The sequence below is a fragment of the Saccopteryx bilineata genome, chromosome 10, assembly GCF_036850765.1.
Source record: "Saccopteryx bilineata isolate mSacBil1 chromosome 10, mSacBil1_pri_phased_curated, whole genome shotgun sequence".
Taxonomy (NCBI): Eukaryota; Metazoa; Chordata; class Mammalia; order Chiroptera; family Emballonuridae; genus Saccopteryx; species Saccopteryx bilineata.
This window is the reverse complement of record NC_089499.1, coordinates 13,327,879-13,346,960: the sequence shown is the minus strand read 5'-3', so window position 1 is coordinate 13,346,960 and position 19,082 is coordinate 13,327,879. Positions and strand designations below refer to the sequence as shown.

General features: G+C 46.1%; 1 protein-coding gene across 2 annotated transcripts in view; it reads left to right on the top strand.

Moving 5' to 3' along the window:
• WDR48 (WD repeat domain 48) overlaps positions 1-18,736 on the top strand; it is a 38,707-nt gene extending 19,971 nt beyond the window's left edge. The window contains exons 8-20 of one of the 2 annotated variants that reach the window (XM_066244434.1): positions 1,828-2,052; positions 4,065-4,139; positions 5,033-5,135; positions 6,061-6,158; positions 7,292-7,399; positions 7,727-7,823; positions 8,273-8,368; positions 10,534-10,639; positions 11,536-11,623; positions 12,915-12,950; positions 14,562-14,638; positions 16,003-16,192; positions 16,683-18,736. In XM_066244434.1, coding sequence (XP_066100531.1) covers positions 1,828-2,052; positions 4,065-4,139; positions 5,033-5,135; positions 6,061-6,158; positions 7,292-7,399; positions 7,727-7,823; positions 8,273-8,368; positions 10,534-10,639; positions 11,536-11,623; positions 12,915-12,950; positions 14,562-14,638; positions 16,003-16,192; positions 16,683-16,778 — 1,395 coding nt within the window. In that variant the 3' untranslated portion in view covers positions 16,779-18,736. The remainder of the gene's footprint in view (positions 1-1,827; positions 2,053-4,064; positions 4,140-5,032; positions 5,136-6,060; positions 6,159-7,291; positions 7,400-7,726; positions 7,824-8,272; positions 8,369-10,533; positions 10,640-11,535; positions 11,624-12,914; positions 12,951-14,561; positions 14,639-16,002; positions 16,193-16,682) is intronic. The other variant, XM_066244435.1, reaches the window with a different exon arrangement.
• The last annotated feature ends 346 nt before the right edge of the window (positions 18,737-19,082 follow it).

Here is a 19,082-nt window from a genome sequence, read left to right as displayed (position 1 = left end):
TGGCGCAGTGGATGGAGTGTCGGACTGGGACGCGGAAGACCCAGGTTTGAGACCCCGAGGTCGCCAGCTTGACCGAGGGCGCATGTAATTTGAGCAAAAGCTCACCAGCTTGAGCCCAAGGTCGCTGGCTCGAGCAAGGGGTTACTCGGTCTACTGTAGCCCCATGGTCAAGGCATATATGAGAAAGCAATCAATGAACAACTAAGGTGTTGCAATGCACAACGAAAAACTAATGATTGATGCTTCTCATCTCTCCGTTCCTGTCTGTCTGTCCCTGTCTATCCCTCTCTCTGACTGTAAAAAAAAAAAAAAAAGCAGAGCACCATTTGATGTTGTGACATGCCACTACCACATGCCCCTGCCCCCCTAGCCGTGTATCAGTGGGGCAGGGGTAAGCTCACAACCAATTGGAATTGATTTGATTGTGATGAAGTTAGACAAGGAAGAGTAGGAAGTTGATGAGGTGAGAAACACCATTATTCTGTTACTCCTGTGGAAATTACATCATGAAAATTGCCTCACACGTGAATTAGAGAAACCTTTTTGTCTCTGAAGGTGAAAGGAGGATTTGAAAAACTAGCCAAAGGAAAGAAATCATTTTTCAGAACCAGGCGAAGAAAGGTTTGAGGATGCCCGCGGAGGTCTTTGTAGATGCGGGGTGAGAGGGGGGCGGTACTCATTGCTAATGTGCTGTGTGGCCTGGAGGCGAGGACTTCACAAGTCTTAATTTGCTCATCTGCACAGTGGGATGGATCATAATGTTTAGTTTGTGAGGCTGGTGAAACAATTAAAAGTAATGAGTATGTTCTTGTCTGGAATCCATGCATTTTTCAGAGCTCTGGAGTCCTCTGCAGCCCCCTTTTCATGTGAGTCTAAGACGCCTGGTGCGGTCAGCTCCTGGCTGTTGGCAGTGTAGCTGCTAGGCCGCATGGTAGGCGCGTGCCCACGCCTTGTTCTCTTAGCTTTGTCCAGGCCAGACTGGATCACATGGCCTTCATGAGACTGCCCTGAGTGTGGGCTGTCAGCAGATGGTTTCCAGAAGGGGCTTCCGGGCCTGGCAGACTTACTAGACTCCTCCTGCCTCCTGCACTCCGTGCCTTGTTTTCTGTGCATAAATTTCTGCGGTGCTTTTACCCAGGATGACTTCAATAGCAAGTAAAGGCACTTGACCTGAATGCAGCCAATACACTGAGCAGAGACAGTGATATGGTACCATTTATAAACTCCCCGTCAGCCTTGGAGTGCATCAGGGGTATCACTCCTCCTCTGCCTCCTCCTCTGTCCCTTTCCTTATTGGCCCCTATGTATTAAGTACAGTATAAATTTAACCACCACCAACACAGCACATTAGGGAATTGATCAACAAAATAAGTAACTTCTCATTTTGGAAAAAGAGGACAAAAAAGAAACCTTTACTTACTGATTCTCAAACTCTTGTAATACAGAAGAAATAGTTATGTTACTGGAGCAGAGTTTATATCGTATCCTGCAGAGTTGCCCGGCAGGCTTCTAATGTAGGCTCCTGGTGGCGTTGTAATTCAGGACTTAGGATGTGTATAGTAGGCCAGTGAATCCCGTGGACGTCAGCCTGCAGCCTCACTTTCTTTGTTGTAGAGTAAGATCCTTATTTAGCAAGTCTGATGATTTGAGGTCTGTCGCCATTGTAGTTGTTTTGCTGGGTGCCGACATTACTGGGCTGAGCCACATTTCAGGGGCCGGAGTCCAGGTGGGTGGAGGTGTGTGTGACAGTTGGGAGAGAAGCCCAGAGCGAGCTCAGGAAAATGGAATTTTGGACAGGCTTCTAACCTCAACTCTCTATGTTCATAGTGCCTTTCCGGCAGTTCTGATGGGACAATTCGCCTTTGGTCCCTTGGTCAGCAGAGATGTATCGCAACGTACCGAGTCCACGATGAAGGTGTTTGGGCCCTGCAGGTCAATGATGCTTTCACACATGTGTACTCGGGAGGGCGGGACCGGAAGATCTACTGTACGGATCTAAGAAACCCTGACATCCGGGTGCTGATTTGTGAGGAAAAAGCACCAGTTCTCAAGGTAGGTCATATATTTTAGTTTTATGTGCTAGCCAAATAAGCAATGTCTGTATTAAAACATGGATCAATGGTGGAATTGTAAAAAGGACGTATTAACATTTTTGTTAGTCACCTGCAGAAGAAATGGTGACTTCTTGGTTACTGCAGGTGCACCTGGCTCTCCCATGGGCAAATCCTGGTGGGATTGCCCCACATTGCTCCTGAGATCGCCTGGCTTTCCTGTCATTAGAGGAGGAATGGGAGGGGTGAGGGGGTCTGTGAGCAGATGGCAAAGCAGTCCACAGCCTGCAGAGGGCGGGTGTGGACAAGTGCCCTGAAGAGGAGGGACCAAGCTGGCCTGTGCTCTGCATGTCACTGCGTCCTAGTGTCCTGGCAGGGTCCGGGTGTGGGCACTGCAGAAGCCTGCCACACTGACACCTGCTCCAGCTAAAACCTAGACCAGAAAATGGCCAGTCCTCATATGACAAAACGTTCAGCCTCACTGATAATCATAGAATTGCACGTTAAAACAACAGGGAGAAAATTTCCAGATTTAAAATGGAGGCATAAAGACAACACTACCCCCTCCTTTCAGAAATTACCCAGAAACAACAGGGAAAGCAAGAAACAACAGCAGATACTCATCCTCTGTGACACTAAGTGACATCTGAGACCCAGACCACAGTATAGGAGGAAGTGCTAAAAAAGGGACTAGAGGTCAGATGAGACGGTTGGGAGGATGCCTGTGGTCTAGGAGCTCACACAGTACTGGCCAAGTGCAGTTCTTTAGAGTGGGCAGCACACCCTGATGGACAAACCAGTCCTCCTCTAGAGAGGCGAGAGTTGGGGCTGAAATCAGACACAGCACGTGTGCAGAGAGCAGGCTGGTGGAACAGGCGGGGAAGAGCAGCGCGGTGTTGAGTCCCGCAGCCGCCAGGACGTCTTGGCCGTGGAGAGCAAGAGCTTAGCGCAGATATTACCGTGTGTAAGGAACAGCACTTTGAACTGAACAGGACTCCTGCTTCCTAGGAGCCTGGCCCTGTGCTCACAACTCCAGTGCCGCAGTTTCCTGGTACAGGAAAGACGATGGACAAGTGTAGAGTGGCTCCATTTGCATAATATATATAGGCATTTGTGTATTTTATTCATTTAGTATGTTTTAAAGTACAGAAGGACACCCGGTAAACTGTTCATAATGGACTGGCCATAAGCAGGGGGTGGATCATGTGGAGCGCTTTTCACTTTTGCTGTATATTTTTTTACTACATTTACAAAGAAAAAAATACTTTCTTGTTACTGATAACATAAAAATGAAACAAAAGAGTAGCAAAAACAGTATCTTATGGTGAGTCATTCTTTGAACTGTACCCATTTAGATAGCTCCCTTAGCTTAACCACACTTAAAACTTGAAGCCACTTTGCCCTGGCCGGTTGACTCAGCGGTAGAGTGTCAGCCTGGCATGCAGGAGTCCCGGGTTCGATTCCCGGCCAGGGCACACAAGAGAGGCACCCATTTGCTTCTCCACCCCTCCCCCTCTCCTTCCTCTCTGTCTCTCTCTTCCCCTCCCGCAGCGAGGCTCCATTGGAGCAGAGATGGCCCGGGCGCTGGGGATGGCTCTGTGGCCTCTGCCTCAGGCGCTAGAATGGCTCTGGACATAACAGAGCGATGCCCCAGAGGGGCAAAGCATCGCCCCCTGGTGGGCGTGCCGGGTGGATCCTGGTCGGGCGCATGCGGGAGTCTGTCTGACTGCCTCCCCGTTCCCAGCTTCGGAAAAATGAAAAAACAAACAAACAAACAAAAAAACTTGAAGCCACTTTTATTTGGGTGAGAAATTTCCCCACTACTTATAGGGCCATGAATTTCTTTCTCAGACTCCCTTATTCTTGTCTTGAATCACTAGCTGTTAACATATGCCATAGTATAGTCAACACACAAACGTGGAATGGAGGAGTTATTTAATTACGTGTAGCTGGTCCTGGTGGCTTAGAAGAGTCACCATTGCAAAAAGCAGTATTTTTGTGCATTGTTTTCAGATGGAGCTTGATAGATCAGCTGATCCCCCTCCTGCCATCTGGGTTGCAACAACTAAATCTACAGTAAATAAATGGGTAAGTGAGCCACTGTACACCTGGCAAAGAATTAGAAACATGGGTTTGTTATCACAGACTTGACAGGTAGCAGAGGCAAATGCTCAGTATGAACCTGACTCCCGGCATGCCTTTGGACAGCGGCAAAAATCTGAATGCCCCTGTGAATGCAGGTTTGAGGCTAAGGGTTGTACAGAAATTAGGGTGCAGTCAAAATGAAGTTTCTGATGTCTTTGTCAGGAGCCAAGAAATATATTTGATGTGCTTAGAGTAGGCACTGTAGCCCAATACAGCCAGCAGATATTAATACAGGCTCTGATCTCATGGATCTGCATTGGAAAGTAGGCAGCCTGGTACCAGCACCATAGGGAAACTCATCAGGCTTCTGTTTTTCTAAACAGAGAAAACAGAAAATTGTGCTTTCAGATTCATTTCCTTTTTCTTTATAGTATGAAGACTAGGGAGAGAAATAGAGGATGATCAGAGAGAAATCAAAAGTACTGTTAGTTCTTAAATCTTAAAGAAACTTTTAAGTTTTCTTAATCAGACTGTAGATAACAAAAGTGTTTACATTTATTCCTGTTTATATGCAGGTCAAAGGGTCTTTCTTTGTGCTTGTAACAAATACTGTATATAGCTTGTCTAAATTTCATTGTGCCAGTTTGAGATCAACCCACTTTACCTGAAAGAGTGCCTAGTGTTCTCTCCAGAAAGACAGCACCTCCTTCTTAATACCTGTTTTTGTTTTTGTAACCATGGTAGATAATTGTACTTTGTCATTATGTATTTTTTGGTTGATGTTGTTATTGTTGGGGTTTTCTCATTTGTTTGTTCTTTGTTTTTCTTGCCGCTTTAAACAGATTGGCAAAGCTTATAAAGCATAAACTGATTAAATAATGAATTTTGTTCTTCAGACATTGAAGGGAATTCATAATTTTAGAGCCTCTGGAGATTATGACAATGACTGTACAAATCCTATAACACCCCTTTGTACACAGCCTGACCAGGTTATTAAAGGTGAGTAAGGAATTTGGAAGGTACTGTATCATTTGTGGAAATTAATTATAGTTACTAAGAGGTTGACAAAAATAAAGATGACCTTCCTCTAAATGTAATTCTGATGTCAACAAAGACTCATAACAGCATATTAATTTATTTTTAATGAAAAAAAAATTAAGAACTGCTGTTTAGTAACTTGGAAATGGGCTCTTTTAACTGTCTGGTGGTGGTGCAGTGGATAGATTGTTGACCTGGGACCCTAAGGACCCAGGTTTGAATCCCCAAGGTTGCCAGGTTGAGCACAGGATCATCAACATGATCCAGGGTTGCTGGTTTGAGCCCAAAGGTTGCTGGCTTGAAGCTCAAGGTCACTGGCTTGAGCAAGGGGTCCCTGGCTCAACTCAAGCACCCCAGTCAAGGCATATATGAAAAGCAATCAATGAACAACTAAAGTGGCACAACTACAAGTTGATGCTTCTCATCTCACTTCTCCCTCACTCTCTCCCTTGCTGTCTCTCCCCCTTCTCTACCCCTCAAGACAACAAGCAAAACGAAAACAAAGTGGGAATTCTTGAGTTAATCTTTTTACCCAGCATCAGAATAGTCATGGTCTTGGTAAAGCCAAAAGCCATTTTCAAAACTATATAGAGGTTAATGTTTTCTTTTGGCACAAACCAGAAAAAGTCAGATCTGGTCCTCAAACTCTACATCCCAGCTCCAGCTGGGAATGGCAACTCTGACTCTGTTGTTAGAGTTTGGGGTAGACTATTGAATGACACATTCATCTGCAGTTAAATGGCTGTCGTCCTCTGATCTGCCTGTTCCGGCCTGGGGGCTAGTATGATTTATATTTTGTTCCATACCAGTTCATTTATTGCCATTCTGTGAATTTAAGTGCAGTAAAAGGATTGTTTTGCTAATTATGTGGATTTTTCTCCTTTAGGAGGTGCTAGTATTATTCAGTGTCACATTCTTAATGATAAGAGACATATATTAACCAAAGATACCAATAATAATGTGGCATATTGGGATGTATTGAAGGTGAGTATCTTTTTGTATTAAATGTAGGTTACAGGATCATGTATCCCATCTATTTTTTATTAAAGATAAATACAGTGTGTCCGTAATGTCATGGTGCACTTTTGACCGGTCATAGGAAAGCAACAAAAGACAATAGAAATGTGAAATCTGTACCAAATAAAAGGAAAACTCTCCCAGTTTCATACCTATTCAGTGCAGTTCGATGTGGGCTCACGCACAGATTTTTTAGGGCTCCTTAGGTAGCTATCCCGTATAGCCTCTACAGACACGTCACTGACTGATGGCCTACCAGAACGGGGTTTCTCCACCAAACTGCCGGTTTCCTTCAACTGCTTATCCCACCGAGTAATGTTATTCCTATGTGGTGGCGCTTCATTATAAACGTGCCGATATTCACATTGCACTTTGTCACGGATTCGAATTTAGCAAGCCACAGAACACACCGAATTTTCCTCTGTACCGTCCACATCTTGACTGGCATGGCTGTGGGCTGCTCTGCTGTATACATGGTGTTACGTCATCATCTGCGCATGCGCACATGCTGCCACATCATCCTACAGAAACTGGGAGGGTTTTCCTTTTATTGAGTGCAGATTTCACATTTCTATCGTCTTTTGTTGCTTTCCTGTGACCAGTCAAAAGTGCACCATGACTTTATGGACACACTGTATATACATACATACATATGCCAAGGTAATATATAAATTAAGGTTTAGTTTCAGTAATACCCTATTTGCCAGGCTGAATACTTTTTTATGTGAATATAAGACTATAGTTTTATCTTTTTAAGTACCTAAGGTTTGAATGGAGCCATATTCTCTGTTTAGTATATTATAAATTATTTTTATGTGCTGCCTTTCCTTAAAATGAATGCATGAGTTTTTCCTGTTTGACCCTCTTGTCATTGGGGCCGTAGGTCTTTGCTGCTGGAGGGGGAGGGGAGGGCTGCGTCCCCGGCGTGGTGAGGTGTTTGGCAGCGTGCCTCGCTTCTGTCTCCGAGCCGGGTGCCAGTAGCCACCTTCCCCTCGCCCACTCAGCTGGAACGACCCAGTGTGGAAATGGGTAAAATTTGAATAGCTAAGTCAGAGTCCACTTAATGTTGATAATTATCATGCTTTCTTTTTGATATATAGGCATGTAAAGTGGAAGATCTTGGCAAAGTGGATTTTGAAGATGAAATTAAGAAAAGATTTAAGATGGTGTATGTGCCAAATTGGTTCTCAGTAGACTTAAAAACAGGGGTGAGTCAGCAGTTGACATTTGTGTAATTTGAGATACTTGAAATTTTCTAATACAGCTCAGAATTAAGTATTATTAGTTACAGGTTCCTGTGTTTTTAAGTGTGAAAGGGGAAAAATTACGTTAATTTTTGCAAAATGCGGTTTAAATGCCATTTGGTGCCCCAGTAAATTAAGTTGTAGTTGCATTGAACCGCATGAGACAGACACACTTTTGTTCTGAATTCGTGGCTTAGCACTTTAAATAGTAGAAATAAAGACAGAGTTAGATACTTATTTGGAGAATGTATACAACTGAAATGCCACTAATAATTTTTTATTTTTTGACAGATGTTGACAATTACTTTGGATGAGAGTGACTGTTTTGCTGCTTGGGTTTCTGCAAAAGATGCTGGCTTCAGCAGCCCTGACGGGTCCGACCCAAAACGTGAGTCCGTGGGTCTGTGCTGCTGTACCGTGTGCTCGCCTCTGTAAGAGTCTGGGACGTTTTGTTGATGATATCTTTGGCCAGTGTTCTCCAGAATGTAACATGAACTGGATAAAAATATGGTTTCAGTGGTGTTATTTGGAAATAGCCTTTTAAATAATGGAACTCCTGTTGGGTTTGCTCATTTTTAAAGACGGGCTGTATCTGAACAACCAAAGAGAGTATGTTTGCTCCATACTGCCACCATTTTAAACATCCTAACATAAAATTTTAATGGATTTGGCAAAAATCTCTGAAGTCTTGCTTTTAAACGTCCTTGGCATTGGGTTAAGAATTTAACATTGGGATATGTGGAAACATTAGAGGGAATATTTCTTTCCTTCTGTTTTTAGGTGAAAACTAGTAATTCTCTTTTCCATTTTTTTTCTTTCTCGTGAACTCCTTGGCAGTGAACTTAGGAGGGCTTCTACTCCAGGCACTGCTGGAGTACTGGCCTAGGACACATGTGAATCCCATGGACGAAGAAGAGAATGAAGTCAACCACGGTTGGTGCTTTATGTCAGAACACGTGATTACAGATCACTCAGAAGTCAGAGCGGCTTCCACTGGTGGTGATGCTAAGAAATATTTTAAGCATTTGCTAAATTATGTCATAATATTAGAGGTGTGCCCAATTTATTGCCTCCTCTTCCTCATCTCAAAGTAAGAATATCCATCCAGTCTTAACTGAAATTCCAAGGAACTTCTTCCTCTCAGTGACACTGCTCAAGCTAGAATAAACCCTATATACTCACATGACTTTTGTCCTTAAAAGTGGGCGGCTTAGCCTGCTTGTTTCAGAGGTAGTTCTCAGTGTCCCGGACCTGCTGCGTTTCCCTGCAGAGCTGGCTAGCTGATGAGCTGCATCCGAAAGCCAGGCTTGGCCTTGTGTTGTACTTCCTGTGGGCCTGAAATCTTGCTACTACCTAGTCTGATGAGCACCTGATCCTGGCTCTCAATGTTTTTTAAAAATCAAATTTCAACATAGAAGCGTCAGGAAAAGTGAACAGTGTGTCTGTAGAATTAATGTTGCCGAGGACATTGCAAAGCTGTGTGTGCCGCAGGCAGAGGCAGAGGCAGCAGCTCCCTCTGGGCTGCGGAGGAGGCTGTGTCTGGATGTATGAGTTTGGCTCAGTTTGATTCAAGAAAGGTGGGAGGAAGACCTTAAGGTTCGACAGCGGGTGTGTAACCTATAGCTGGTTGAAATTCCTTGTGTCCCACCTATTGAGGGCTTACTCTGCTGAGGATTCTCTGAATTCTCTGAAGATCCTGCTGCCGAGTGCCCACTGCCAGTGGTCAGCAGTGATGGGCACCTCCTATCAGAGGCTGTTCTGCCTCACCAACTCAGCCGTAATGATTTTTGGAGTTTAAATCTCTTTTGCAAGGATAACATGCTTCCCTGAAAGCCAGTCTTCTCTTGTCCGTGTCAGAGGGCACTGATCCCATCCCTGGTGGCTTTTCTTTTATGCCACCGCCCCATCAGAATGGTACAGTGAACTATGACCCAGAGAACCCCAATAGAAAAGTCTCTCCCCAGAGGGTTGAGAAGCTAGATTCTGGTATGGGCTCTGCCATTTATCAGCTGTGTAGCTATGGGCATATCACTTCCTGTTCTTGGTTTGTCCTGCTCCATCTATGACATGACAGTTAGACAGGATGCCCTCAGAGGCCCAAGTATATGATAAAGATTAAGTAATCAAGAAACAGTGGTATAGTCAGCACCTCTTGGCTCCAGGCTTTGGTTGGGGGAGTAAGGAAGAAGTCACAGGAAACCCCAAGACGTCCTTAAAGTCACCCTGCCACAGTAAAGGCAGGGCTCCCAGCCAGAGCTCAGGACACTCCACAGTCTGTGGTTAACTCCTGCTGCACCTGCTCCGTGCTCGTGGACGCTCAGAGGCTGCTCAGGTTATACTTGTTGGGTAGCGCGAGTATTGAGGTCTGCAGTGAGCTGTAGGTGAAGGTAATGACAAGTGGGCATGGACCCTGTCCTGCAGGCACTGACGTCCTGGTGGGACAGAGAGCGCTTACACAGAGCACTGCGGGAGCAGACAGAAGCACTGGGTGCCGAGAGAGAGGCTCTGAGGGCGCGCTAGGGTTGCAGAGGGCGAGAGTGCTCGGAGTCATAGGGAATGTTTCTGAGCAAGCTGGCGCTGGGGCGGGGTCTGCTGCTCTTGGGTCAAAAGCTTACAAGAAAGCAGAGAAATGAAATCTGCGAGAACAATAAAAACAGGATTATGGTCTCTTCAAGGATTTTATTTTTCACTGATACCTCTGCCAATTAGCTATGGCTGTCATTAAACTTTTTTTTTTTTTTCTGAGCTTGGTGTTCTACTAAAAAAAATTGAGATTGCCATTTATAAACAGGCTGTCCTAGACTGCTCTGTGGCTCAAGTAAATGGCTGTTTTTGTTTCAGATCTCAAACATTAATCCTTCTGTATTAACACCACCTACAGTGCAGTCACTTCTCAGGAGGTGTGTCACCAGCTGCCATATTTCTTTTTTTTTAGAAATTTGGTTTGGGGTTTTTTGGCCTTTATTTCTGAGTCTGGTTGACTTACAGGACTTTGGACTATAAAAATCTTCATGTTTGGAGCCTGTGTAAACACAGTGTTTAGCCTCCGTGTCCATAGCACTAACTCCGCCTCTGACACCGTCTCTGTCTTCTCCTAGTAAATGGGGAGCAGGAGAACCGCGTGCAGAAGGGAAATGGGTATTTTCAAGTGCCCCCCCACACTCCTGTCATCTTTGGTGAAGCTGGAGGCCGCACACTGTTCAGGTAAGGGGGCCCGGAGGCCTCAGAAAGCTAAGAAGTATTGATTCAAACAGATGTTGCACGTTGTTTGTTATTAACATCTAGAGGGGTCAGGTCGCATAGCTCTTTCATCCCCTGAGATAGTAAAGTGGCTGATGCTATTAGACCCCGTTCTGTCTCAGAGCTGAGCCTCTGCTGTTAGAACGAGGTCGATCCCCTCCTCGAGGCACCTTCTCAGTGGTTTCTGCAGGAAACTTGCGCTTCCTCTCACGTAGCCCACAGACCGCACCACCAGGGGTCCCTGTCCAAGGGCAGCATCAGAGTAGGTAGCTTCCCTCCAGCGGGGCCAGGGAGGAGGACTGAGCCGCTCCTGGGAGGTTCGGGGCCCAACAGCGGCCTGACCTGAGTGGCTGCCCAGGCTGTTCCGTGAGGCCCTGCAGGAGAGAGCTAGACCCGCTTCACCTCCGTGGGACCCGCATGGCCCTGGCGGAGTCAGGGAGAAGTTCACGAGGCTTCTCTGGGCCGCGTGGAAAAAATGCTGTTCTTTTCCTTGAGCGCAGGGCCCTCTTGCTTGATGGGGGTTTCCTGAGAGTGTGGTTACCGGAGATACCCCGGCTGCTGTTACATGCTGTGGCCTGTGCCCTGCTCTGGAGGTGCTTTACCTACAGCCAGGCTTCCTGTCACCACGCAGGGACTGAGGGAGGCAGCCCAGGGAAGGCCTGGCCTCGGGTCTGGTCTGAGCTACAGGGCTCGTCTCTCTCCCAGCCGAGCGAGTCGTTCGGCTGGCTGCACACTATTCTCAGCTGAGTGGGGTTACCCTGAATGAACTCTGTAAGGGCCCTGTCCCTTCGCCTAATGTTTGTCACACTGACTGTCACCTGTGCTTGCTGTGTCACTCACTGCCCGGTGGATGTGTTTAGGCTGCTCTGCCGGGACTCGGGAGGCGAGACGGAGTCCATGCTCCTCAATGAGACGGTGCCACAATGGGTAATTGACATCACTGTGGATGTAAGTGTCCTCCGCTCCCACTTCGCCCTGGTGTTCTCTCCACATCATGAAGCAAACTCAGACCTGCTTTAAACTGTGTGACCTTAAGCTTTGATAACAACTAGGCTGCCCAAGAAAACACAAAGTACCAAAAAGTTAGTACAGTTCAAAGATTCCCCCGAATCCTGTGTTCCATCTTAATCCATTGTCCGCCTCCCGAGGCTCCATTAAACCAAGGTCAGTTGGAAAAAAAAAAAAGTTCAGTGGGTGCAGCCTTCTCGCTGCAGCCGCTGAGCTGTGGGACAGTGCCAGGGACAAAGCCAGAGGCCCCACAGGTCAGCTGTGTGCCCTGGGCAGCCACTCGGGCAGTGTCTGCTGTGACCGCCACACAGCCCTGTGCTGGCGCCAGGCTGGTGCCGTGTCTGCAGTGACTCGTGTCTCCCGCGTCAGTGACAACCGGGTGGCCTCCAGTGAGGGCTCCCACTGTCCTGCCCGCTGGTGCAGGGGCTGTCCTGGTGCCTGTGACACCCTTTCAGCACCCGAAGTCCCCTGCTCCCCATTTGCTTCAGAGTTGTCTATTTTTGTGTCTTTTTAATTGGGGAGCGGGGAGGGAGTGGTGGTAGCTCCTGTTGTTGTTCTTATTCAAAAGCACCTTCTACCTGGAGGTCCCCTTGTCTCCCGGGGCCCTTCCGTGTACCCCCAGACCCTCCACACTCTCCCTTTATGTGAATAAATTTATTAAGGGAAAAAAATTTTTAAACTATACTGCCAGGTAGAATGCTCTTCTGCACCCCTGCAGTTCCAGAGTTCCAGAAGTAGTATCGCTATTTATGTTTGTATCTTTGTTGGTTTTTAATGATAATAATATTAGAGAAAATAAATCACTCAAGTGAAACTCCCATCCCTTTCTCAGTGCTCCTTCTCTTCCATTCACTCCCGGTCCCTCTCCCCAGAGGTACAACTGTTAACAGTTTAGTGCATAGACTTTAGTACTTTTTTCTATGCTTACTAATAAGCGTATTATCTGTATATATGCATATAGTTTAATTTTGCACAGGATCTCCTATTACACATACTGTTCTGCAACTTGGGTGTTGTTGTTTTTTTCACCTAAAATATATCTTGAACATTTTTTCATGTCTCTACATACGGATCATTTCTTTTAAATGACTATATAATACTCCATTGTATAAAATGTTCCATAATTTAACCAGTACCCTACTAATGGGCATTTAAGTTGTTTCCAATGTTTTCTATTACAAACAATGCTTCAGTGAACATCCTTGTACATATATGTTTGTGTGCTTTTTAGGATAAATTCCTAGAAGTGGAATTGCTGGATCAAAGGGTATGCACATTTTACATTTTGATAGATACTGCCAAACTGCCTTCCACCAAGGCTGTCCCAGGTTACTCTCACCAACGGTCCAAATGCTGAGTGCCTGTGTCCCCACACCCTTTTCATCCTGGATATGTTTCGTCTTTGCTAAAAGATGGGCAGATACTATTTCATTGTTTTACTATGGTTTGGGGTTTTTTCATTTGTAGCGAGGTTAAGCACCTTTTCATACTGGCCGTTTTCTGTTTCTGTAAATTGCCTGTTTGTATTCCTTACTCATTTCTCTGGCGGGTTGTCGTCCTTATTAATTTGTAAGAGTTCTTCATACTGAATACTAACCCTTTGACTATAATCTGTGCCTCTCAATTGAATTTTTATTTTGTTCATGATATTTTTGTCAGGCAGAGTTCTAATTTTATATGATCAGATTGAATCTTTATGGCTCTGAGTTTCATGTCTTGCTTAGGTTATTTCCCACTCCAGAGTAGCAAAAATGTTCTCCTGTATTCTCTAGTATGTTTATACTTGTTTATGTCTAGATTTTTAATCTATTAGAATTTATTCTGTTTGAAGTAGGATGCTAACTTTCTACGAATAGATACCCAGTGTGCTAGTACAATTTTTAAATAACCTATCCTTTTTCTACTAATTTGAAATGCTATCTTTATCATATACTAAATTTCTATGTATACGTGGGTCTGTTTCTAGACTCTCCTCTGTGCTGTTGACCTATTTTGTATATTCCTAAAGCCATGTGAAAAGAGATTTAATCTCTAGAACCTTCAGAAATTTGTTTTCTGTCCCTGATATTCTGCCTCCAAGAACTTAAAGCCAGTGTGACACCTGATGGATATTCTGTGGTCTTCTCTTAAGTCTGAGCTCCCCATAAACCACTACTTCCTTTGAGTGTGAAACTCACCTGGGATGTGTTGATGACTTTAGACCTGTGGCTTATTCCTGAGAAGAGACATCCATATAGGACATGGCATGGAGGCCCGGAGGGGATTAATACCCAGGGGAAGGATGACCGGTTCATTTTATCCTTCATCTAAGTGTGTGGTCTGTTTCACGTGGACATCTAGGTGGTTGGCTGAAGTTTCCACTCTCGTGTAAAACCTCAGACCTCACTCTGATGTCAGAGGGAAGGCAAGGGGGAGGACTTGACTGGCCTTCCAGTCGAATGATGGGCCTCACCAGAGAGTACATGGTTTTGCTCAAAGGTGAATGTGGTGGGTTTCTCTCAAGACACTGACATTTTTGTTTGGGCCTTCATCCCTAATAGTTTAATGTAAAATTGAGATTTTGGTTTGTATGGCTTAAAGAATTAAAATAAAATCTGTTTCCCTTTAATACCTTGAATTGTTCTTTGAAAAGAGCCATGTTTGCAAACTGATATTGCCACTGACATTACATATTGTCTTTTATTACAAAACTAAAAATTATACTTTTTGATACATTTTGTCTAAGGCTGACTTAGATAATTTGATAGCTTACTATAAATTTCTTAGAAAGTGATATAATTATAAAACAACTTTTAACTTATAAATCATGTTTTCCTATTGACATCATTTTATCAGCTAATAGAAACTATTATGCCATTTTTTCCTTTTAATATTTCAGAAAAATATGCCCAAATTCAACAAAATTCCTTTCTACCTCCAACCTCATGCATCTTCGGGAGCAAAAACCTTAAAAAAGTAAGTAAACATAGTATGATGTGATACTTTGACCTAAATAATTCCCAGAGAGAATTTTTTTTACTCCTTATTATTGCTTTTATAGCAAAGGAGGCAAATACTAGATCTAAGACTAGTTTCATATAAAAAATTTAAACAATTTAACCATTTACTAAATGTCTACTGTGGTAGGCTATACATCTTCAAAAATAAAGCATGGATTTACCTCTTGCCATACTTTATGGTGTAGGATATAACGGGTGTCTAATAACTGCTTTTATGGAGACTTAAGAAATCACGAGCATAGGGAAAAGATACGAAGCTTTGATTGGAACTTTCCAGAACGGCTTCTCGAAGGACATGGAATTTGACCTGGACATGTAAGTGGATAGAACCTGACAAGAGAGAGATTCCAGGTGCAGGGAAGGTTTGATCCAGGACGTGGAAGGCAAGCGTCCACAAGACACTGGAAACCCGCGAGGCCCTGCGTAGCTGCAGCCTGGCTGTGGGGTGAACAAATAACTAGGAGGGAAGTCAGAGGATGAATGAAGAGGTTTCACTGATGTATGTCCTAACAAAATCAAGACTGGAAACCCTTTTGTTGGGGAGAATTTCCAAACATACAAAAAAAGAAGAGAGTGAACCTCCATTATCCCATCCAACAGCTGCAGTAATTCTCAACACATGGCTAGGCACTTTGCTCATCTGTGCGTCTGCTACCCTCCCACCCAGCTGCCTGCGCACACAGGAACAAGTCTCGATGTCACTTCAGCTGGATTGAATGACCCTAAACTCAAGGTGGCTTTCAGAGCTGAGCCTGAGCCCACTTGGTCTGACCATGAACTGACATCAGAGATCCTGAAGTCGGTTTGGGGGTGAGGAAGTTGATGAACCCGTTTGGACATGTTGAGTGTGAGGCTCCTGTGGCTTGGCCAGTTGGAGCTGCCCAGTCAGCTGTTGGGTTTATGGGTCTGGAGTTCAGGCAGGAGGCTGAGACTCCGGCCGAGGCCGTGGGAGACAGGCCCCAGGAGGCGTGCACGGAGCACGCGTGGGAGCCTGCTAGCCCCGGACCGCCTTCCCCTCCAGGGCATCGCGTCCCCAGCACTCTGGGAAGGTCTGTCCAGCCGCAAAGCCCAGAACGCTGTTCTTCATGGATGTGTAAGGTAGTGCTTCCTCTCACCTAGTTGTGCATAATCGTGTCTTAAGAAGACACTAGAAAATCTGTTGGGAGCTCTAAAAACGGATTAAGGCAATGACTAAAAACTGTATTGGTTTACATGTCTGTGGTACATTTTCATCTTTACCAAATGTTTACACCAAAGAATATGGAAGAGATAATACGCAGTGATTTTCTGGTGTCACAGCCGGCCCTTGGCTTTTTACAGAGATAGACTCTCTGCTAGTGACATGCTCCAGGTCCGGAAAGTGATGGAGCACGTTTATGAGAAAATCATCAACTTGGACAGTGAGTCTCAAACCACCAGCTCTTCCAACAATGACAAGCCAGAACAGGAAAAAGAGGAGGATATTGCTGTGTTGGCGGAGGAGAAAATTGAACTTCTGTGCCAGGACCAGGTAAGTGGACTGTAGACCATGGGCCCCCGTTTTCTGGGGCTGGGGCTCAGTCAGTCACACGATGGGGTGTGATTATAACGGGTCCCTAGTCGGTTCCCTAGTCTGCTTTTAAAGAGACTCAAAGTAAGGGGGGGGGGGGCTCCCACCCACTGTGAGGTGCCTAAGGAAGAGGACACAGGACCATCCTGATTCGCTGAGCAAATTCTGTTGTTAGTTTGGGATTGGAGTGGAGGGGGGTGGAGCTGTTTCAAACCAAGATGCACTTGAGGCCTTTCTCAGAGGAATGGCCGAGGACAGTGCTGCTGGCCTCGCCACATGGCTGCACATCCCACTGTGCCCAGGCTTGTGCCCGCGCATGGCAGCCATGGCAGCAAGAGCAGCCACCCTAAGGCCTGGGGCAGGAGTGGACAAGCTGCACCCCGATGAGTCCGCGTTAACAGGAAAGGTCTTAGTTACTAGAGGCTTTGACATTTTATTTTTTGCTATTCAGGTTTTGGATCCAAATATGGACCTTCGCACAGTGAAACACTTTATCTGGAAGAGCGGTGGTGACCTCACCCTCCATTACCGACAGAAGTCCACGTGAAGGGTGGGCCAGCGCACCTGGCATTCATTTACTGACCTTCCTTTGTGGCCCCTAGAGTAGTCCTAGGAAGCCCACTGAGCCCCAGCGGGAACAAGACTTCTAACGGCCAGTTTGGTATGGACCGAGATTCTCTTTCAGTTGAAGTGACTAACCAAATGTAATATAGAAACCAGTCTTCTTGTGTAGATTAAGAGGTCCCGGGGAGGCAGAGCACAGGGTGGAAGACCCCAGCGAACTTCTCTTGAAATGCAGAGAACGACAGGCCGCGCCGACCTGGCTCCCTGCTCTTTCCAAGGACCTCGTCCTTGTCTGTTAGCACGTTAGACATCGCTGGGGCCACTCCTGCCAGTTCCAACTGATACGCTCTGTAGCTTTTCTGAGTACATTCCACTCACTAGTACCTATGAAGGCTTTTTCCAGTTGTCATTAAAAAATTGTTTTCACCATTTAAGACAGTTCTTTCTAATAGGAACTTGCTGTTGCAGTCCGAGAGCCAGTCCATTTCATAAGTCATTGTCGGGTTGGTTTTTGATACGGCGCCTCAGATGCGTTCTCAGAGGAGGCTCTGTTGACCTTCCAGAGCCGGGTCACAGCACTTGGACTCTTGTGCCCAGTAGCGCCGCACCACCCAGCACCCGGACGGCTCCGCAGCCGCGGGAGGGGTGGCTGTCCCGTTGACCTTACAGGGCCGGGTCACAGCACTTGGACTCTTGTGCCCAGTAGCGCCGCACCACCCAGCACCCGGACGGCTCTGCAGCCGCGGGAGGGGTGGCTGTCCCGTTGACCTTACAGGGCCGGGTCACAGCACTTGGACTCTTGTGCCCAGTAGCGCCGCACCACCCAGCACCCGGACGGCTCCGCAGCTGCGGGAGGGTGACTGTCCTCCTTCTTCCAAGCTGTTTTATTTACCGGCAAGGTCCGGTGGCACCATGGGTTCTTGCTCAGGGTGAGCAGTGTGGCACCGTCAAAACGGAAGACCATGGTGAAATTTTAACTTCATTTAAATGCTACCTAAAACTTATGGTATCAGTAAAAGGATATCATGGTGAGTTCATTTGATAATTTATAGCCTGGAAATGTTTGTTTTTCCAGTTTTATATGCAGGTTTTTGTTGTTGTACCTATATCCAGATTTCTGTTCACTGTTCTAACAATCTGAAGCTTTCATAGAGTCATTTGGATCTTGTACAGAATATAACTTATTGGGGATAAACACTTCAACTTTTGGCAGAAAAACACACTTTGGATTCTCCCTGAGGTCATTTGTATTCACACTAGAACAATGGCCCTCCCCATCAGACTACATGTGACAAGCCTCCTGTATAAAGCCAGAAGCACAAGTGCCTTCAGAGGGCAGTTGATCCCAGGCCAGTCCCCTCCCCAGCAGCGGACGGGGAGAGAGGGGGAGGTCTTGTCTCATCTCCACAGGAGCAGCTGAAGGCACTGATTGATGGGCCTGGATCCCCACCTTACTGGTGGAGTCTCATTCGCACAACCTTAGAGATGGTTCCCTCACTGCTGGGCAGCCTCCTCCGGAAAGTGGCCGGTCATTGCCTCGGGCTCTTTGAAGGACTGAGCAAAGACCTGTCCTGTCCCCACCAGTCCTCCCCTCCCCTCCCCCCCCCTCCAGAGAGCAGCCGGCTTTTTTAAACAATCCTTTCTATCTGTTGGATACAGCGATGCACTTTTAGTGCCCTTTTTTAGCCATAGGTGTGAATTAATGTCAAAAAAATAACCGCGCCTCATTCGTGAGCCCTCAGTGATGTTTGCATGAGGGGCCACCTCGCCCCATGTGCCGAGCTGGGGCCACGCTCCCTCCTGCCACGGAGCTGACCCCAGCATGGTTGTACTTTTCCTTTTCTTCCAGTCCAGCAAGTTTCCAGAAAATTTGAGTCTGCAATGCCAAAAGGTTAAAAATCTGTATTTCAGTTGTACAAAATAAAGGCTTTAGTTAAAGTATTCGGAGTGCAGTATGTTTATTTTTTCACTTGTCATTTTCCTTTGTAGCAGATTATAAAGGAATTAAGAAATCTGTGGTTTCATGTCTACCCTGGAAGTAATTAGCATTGACATCCATTTTCTCCTTCGGGGGGTGTAAGGTGAGGAGAACCGGAACCCCTGGGTGAGCTGCCTGGGCCAGGCTGCCAAGGGATGCTGCTCGGGGCGCAGGCTGCTGGTGGCTCTGCGCTGTTCCCGGACTTCTGCAGGCGGACACTGGGCCAGACAGCCCAGGAACCCGGCACCAGCACCACCTTTGGACACAAGGCCTCTGTTCTGCAGGCCTAGCAGCTCTGGTGGGCTTGAC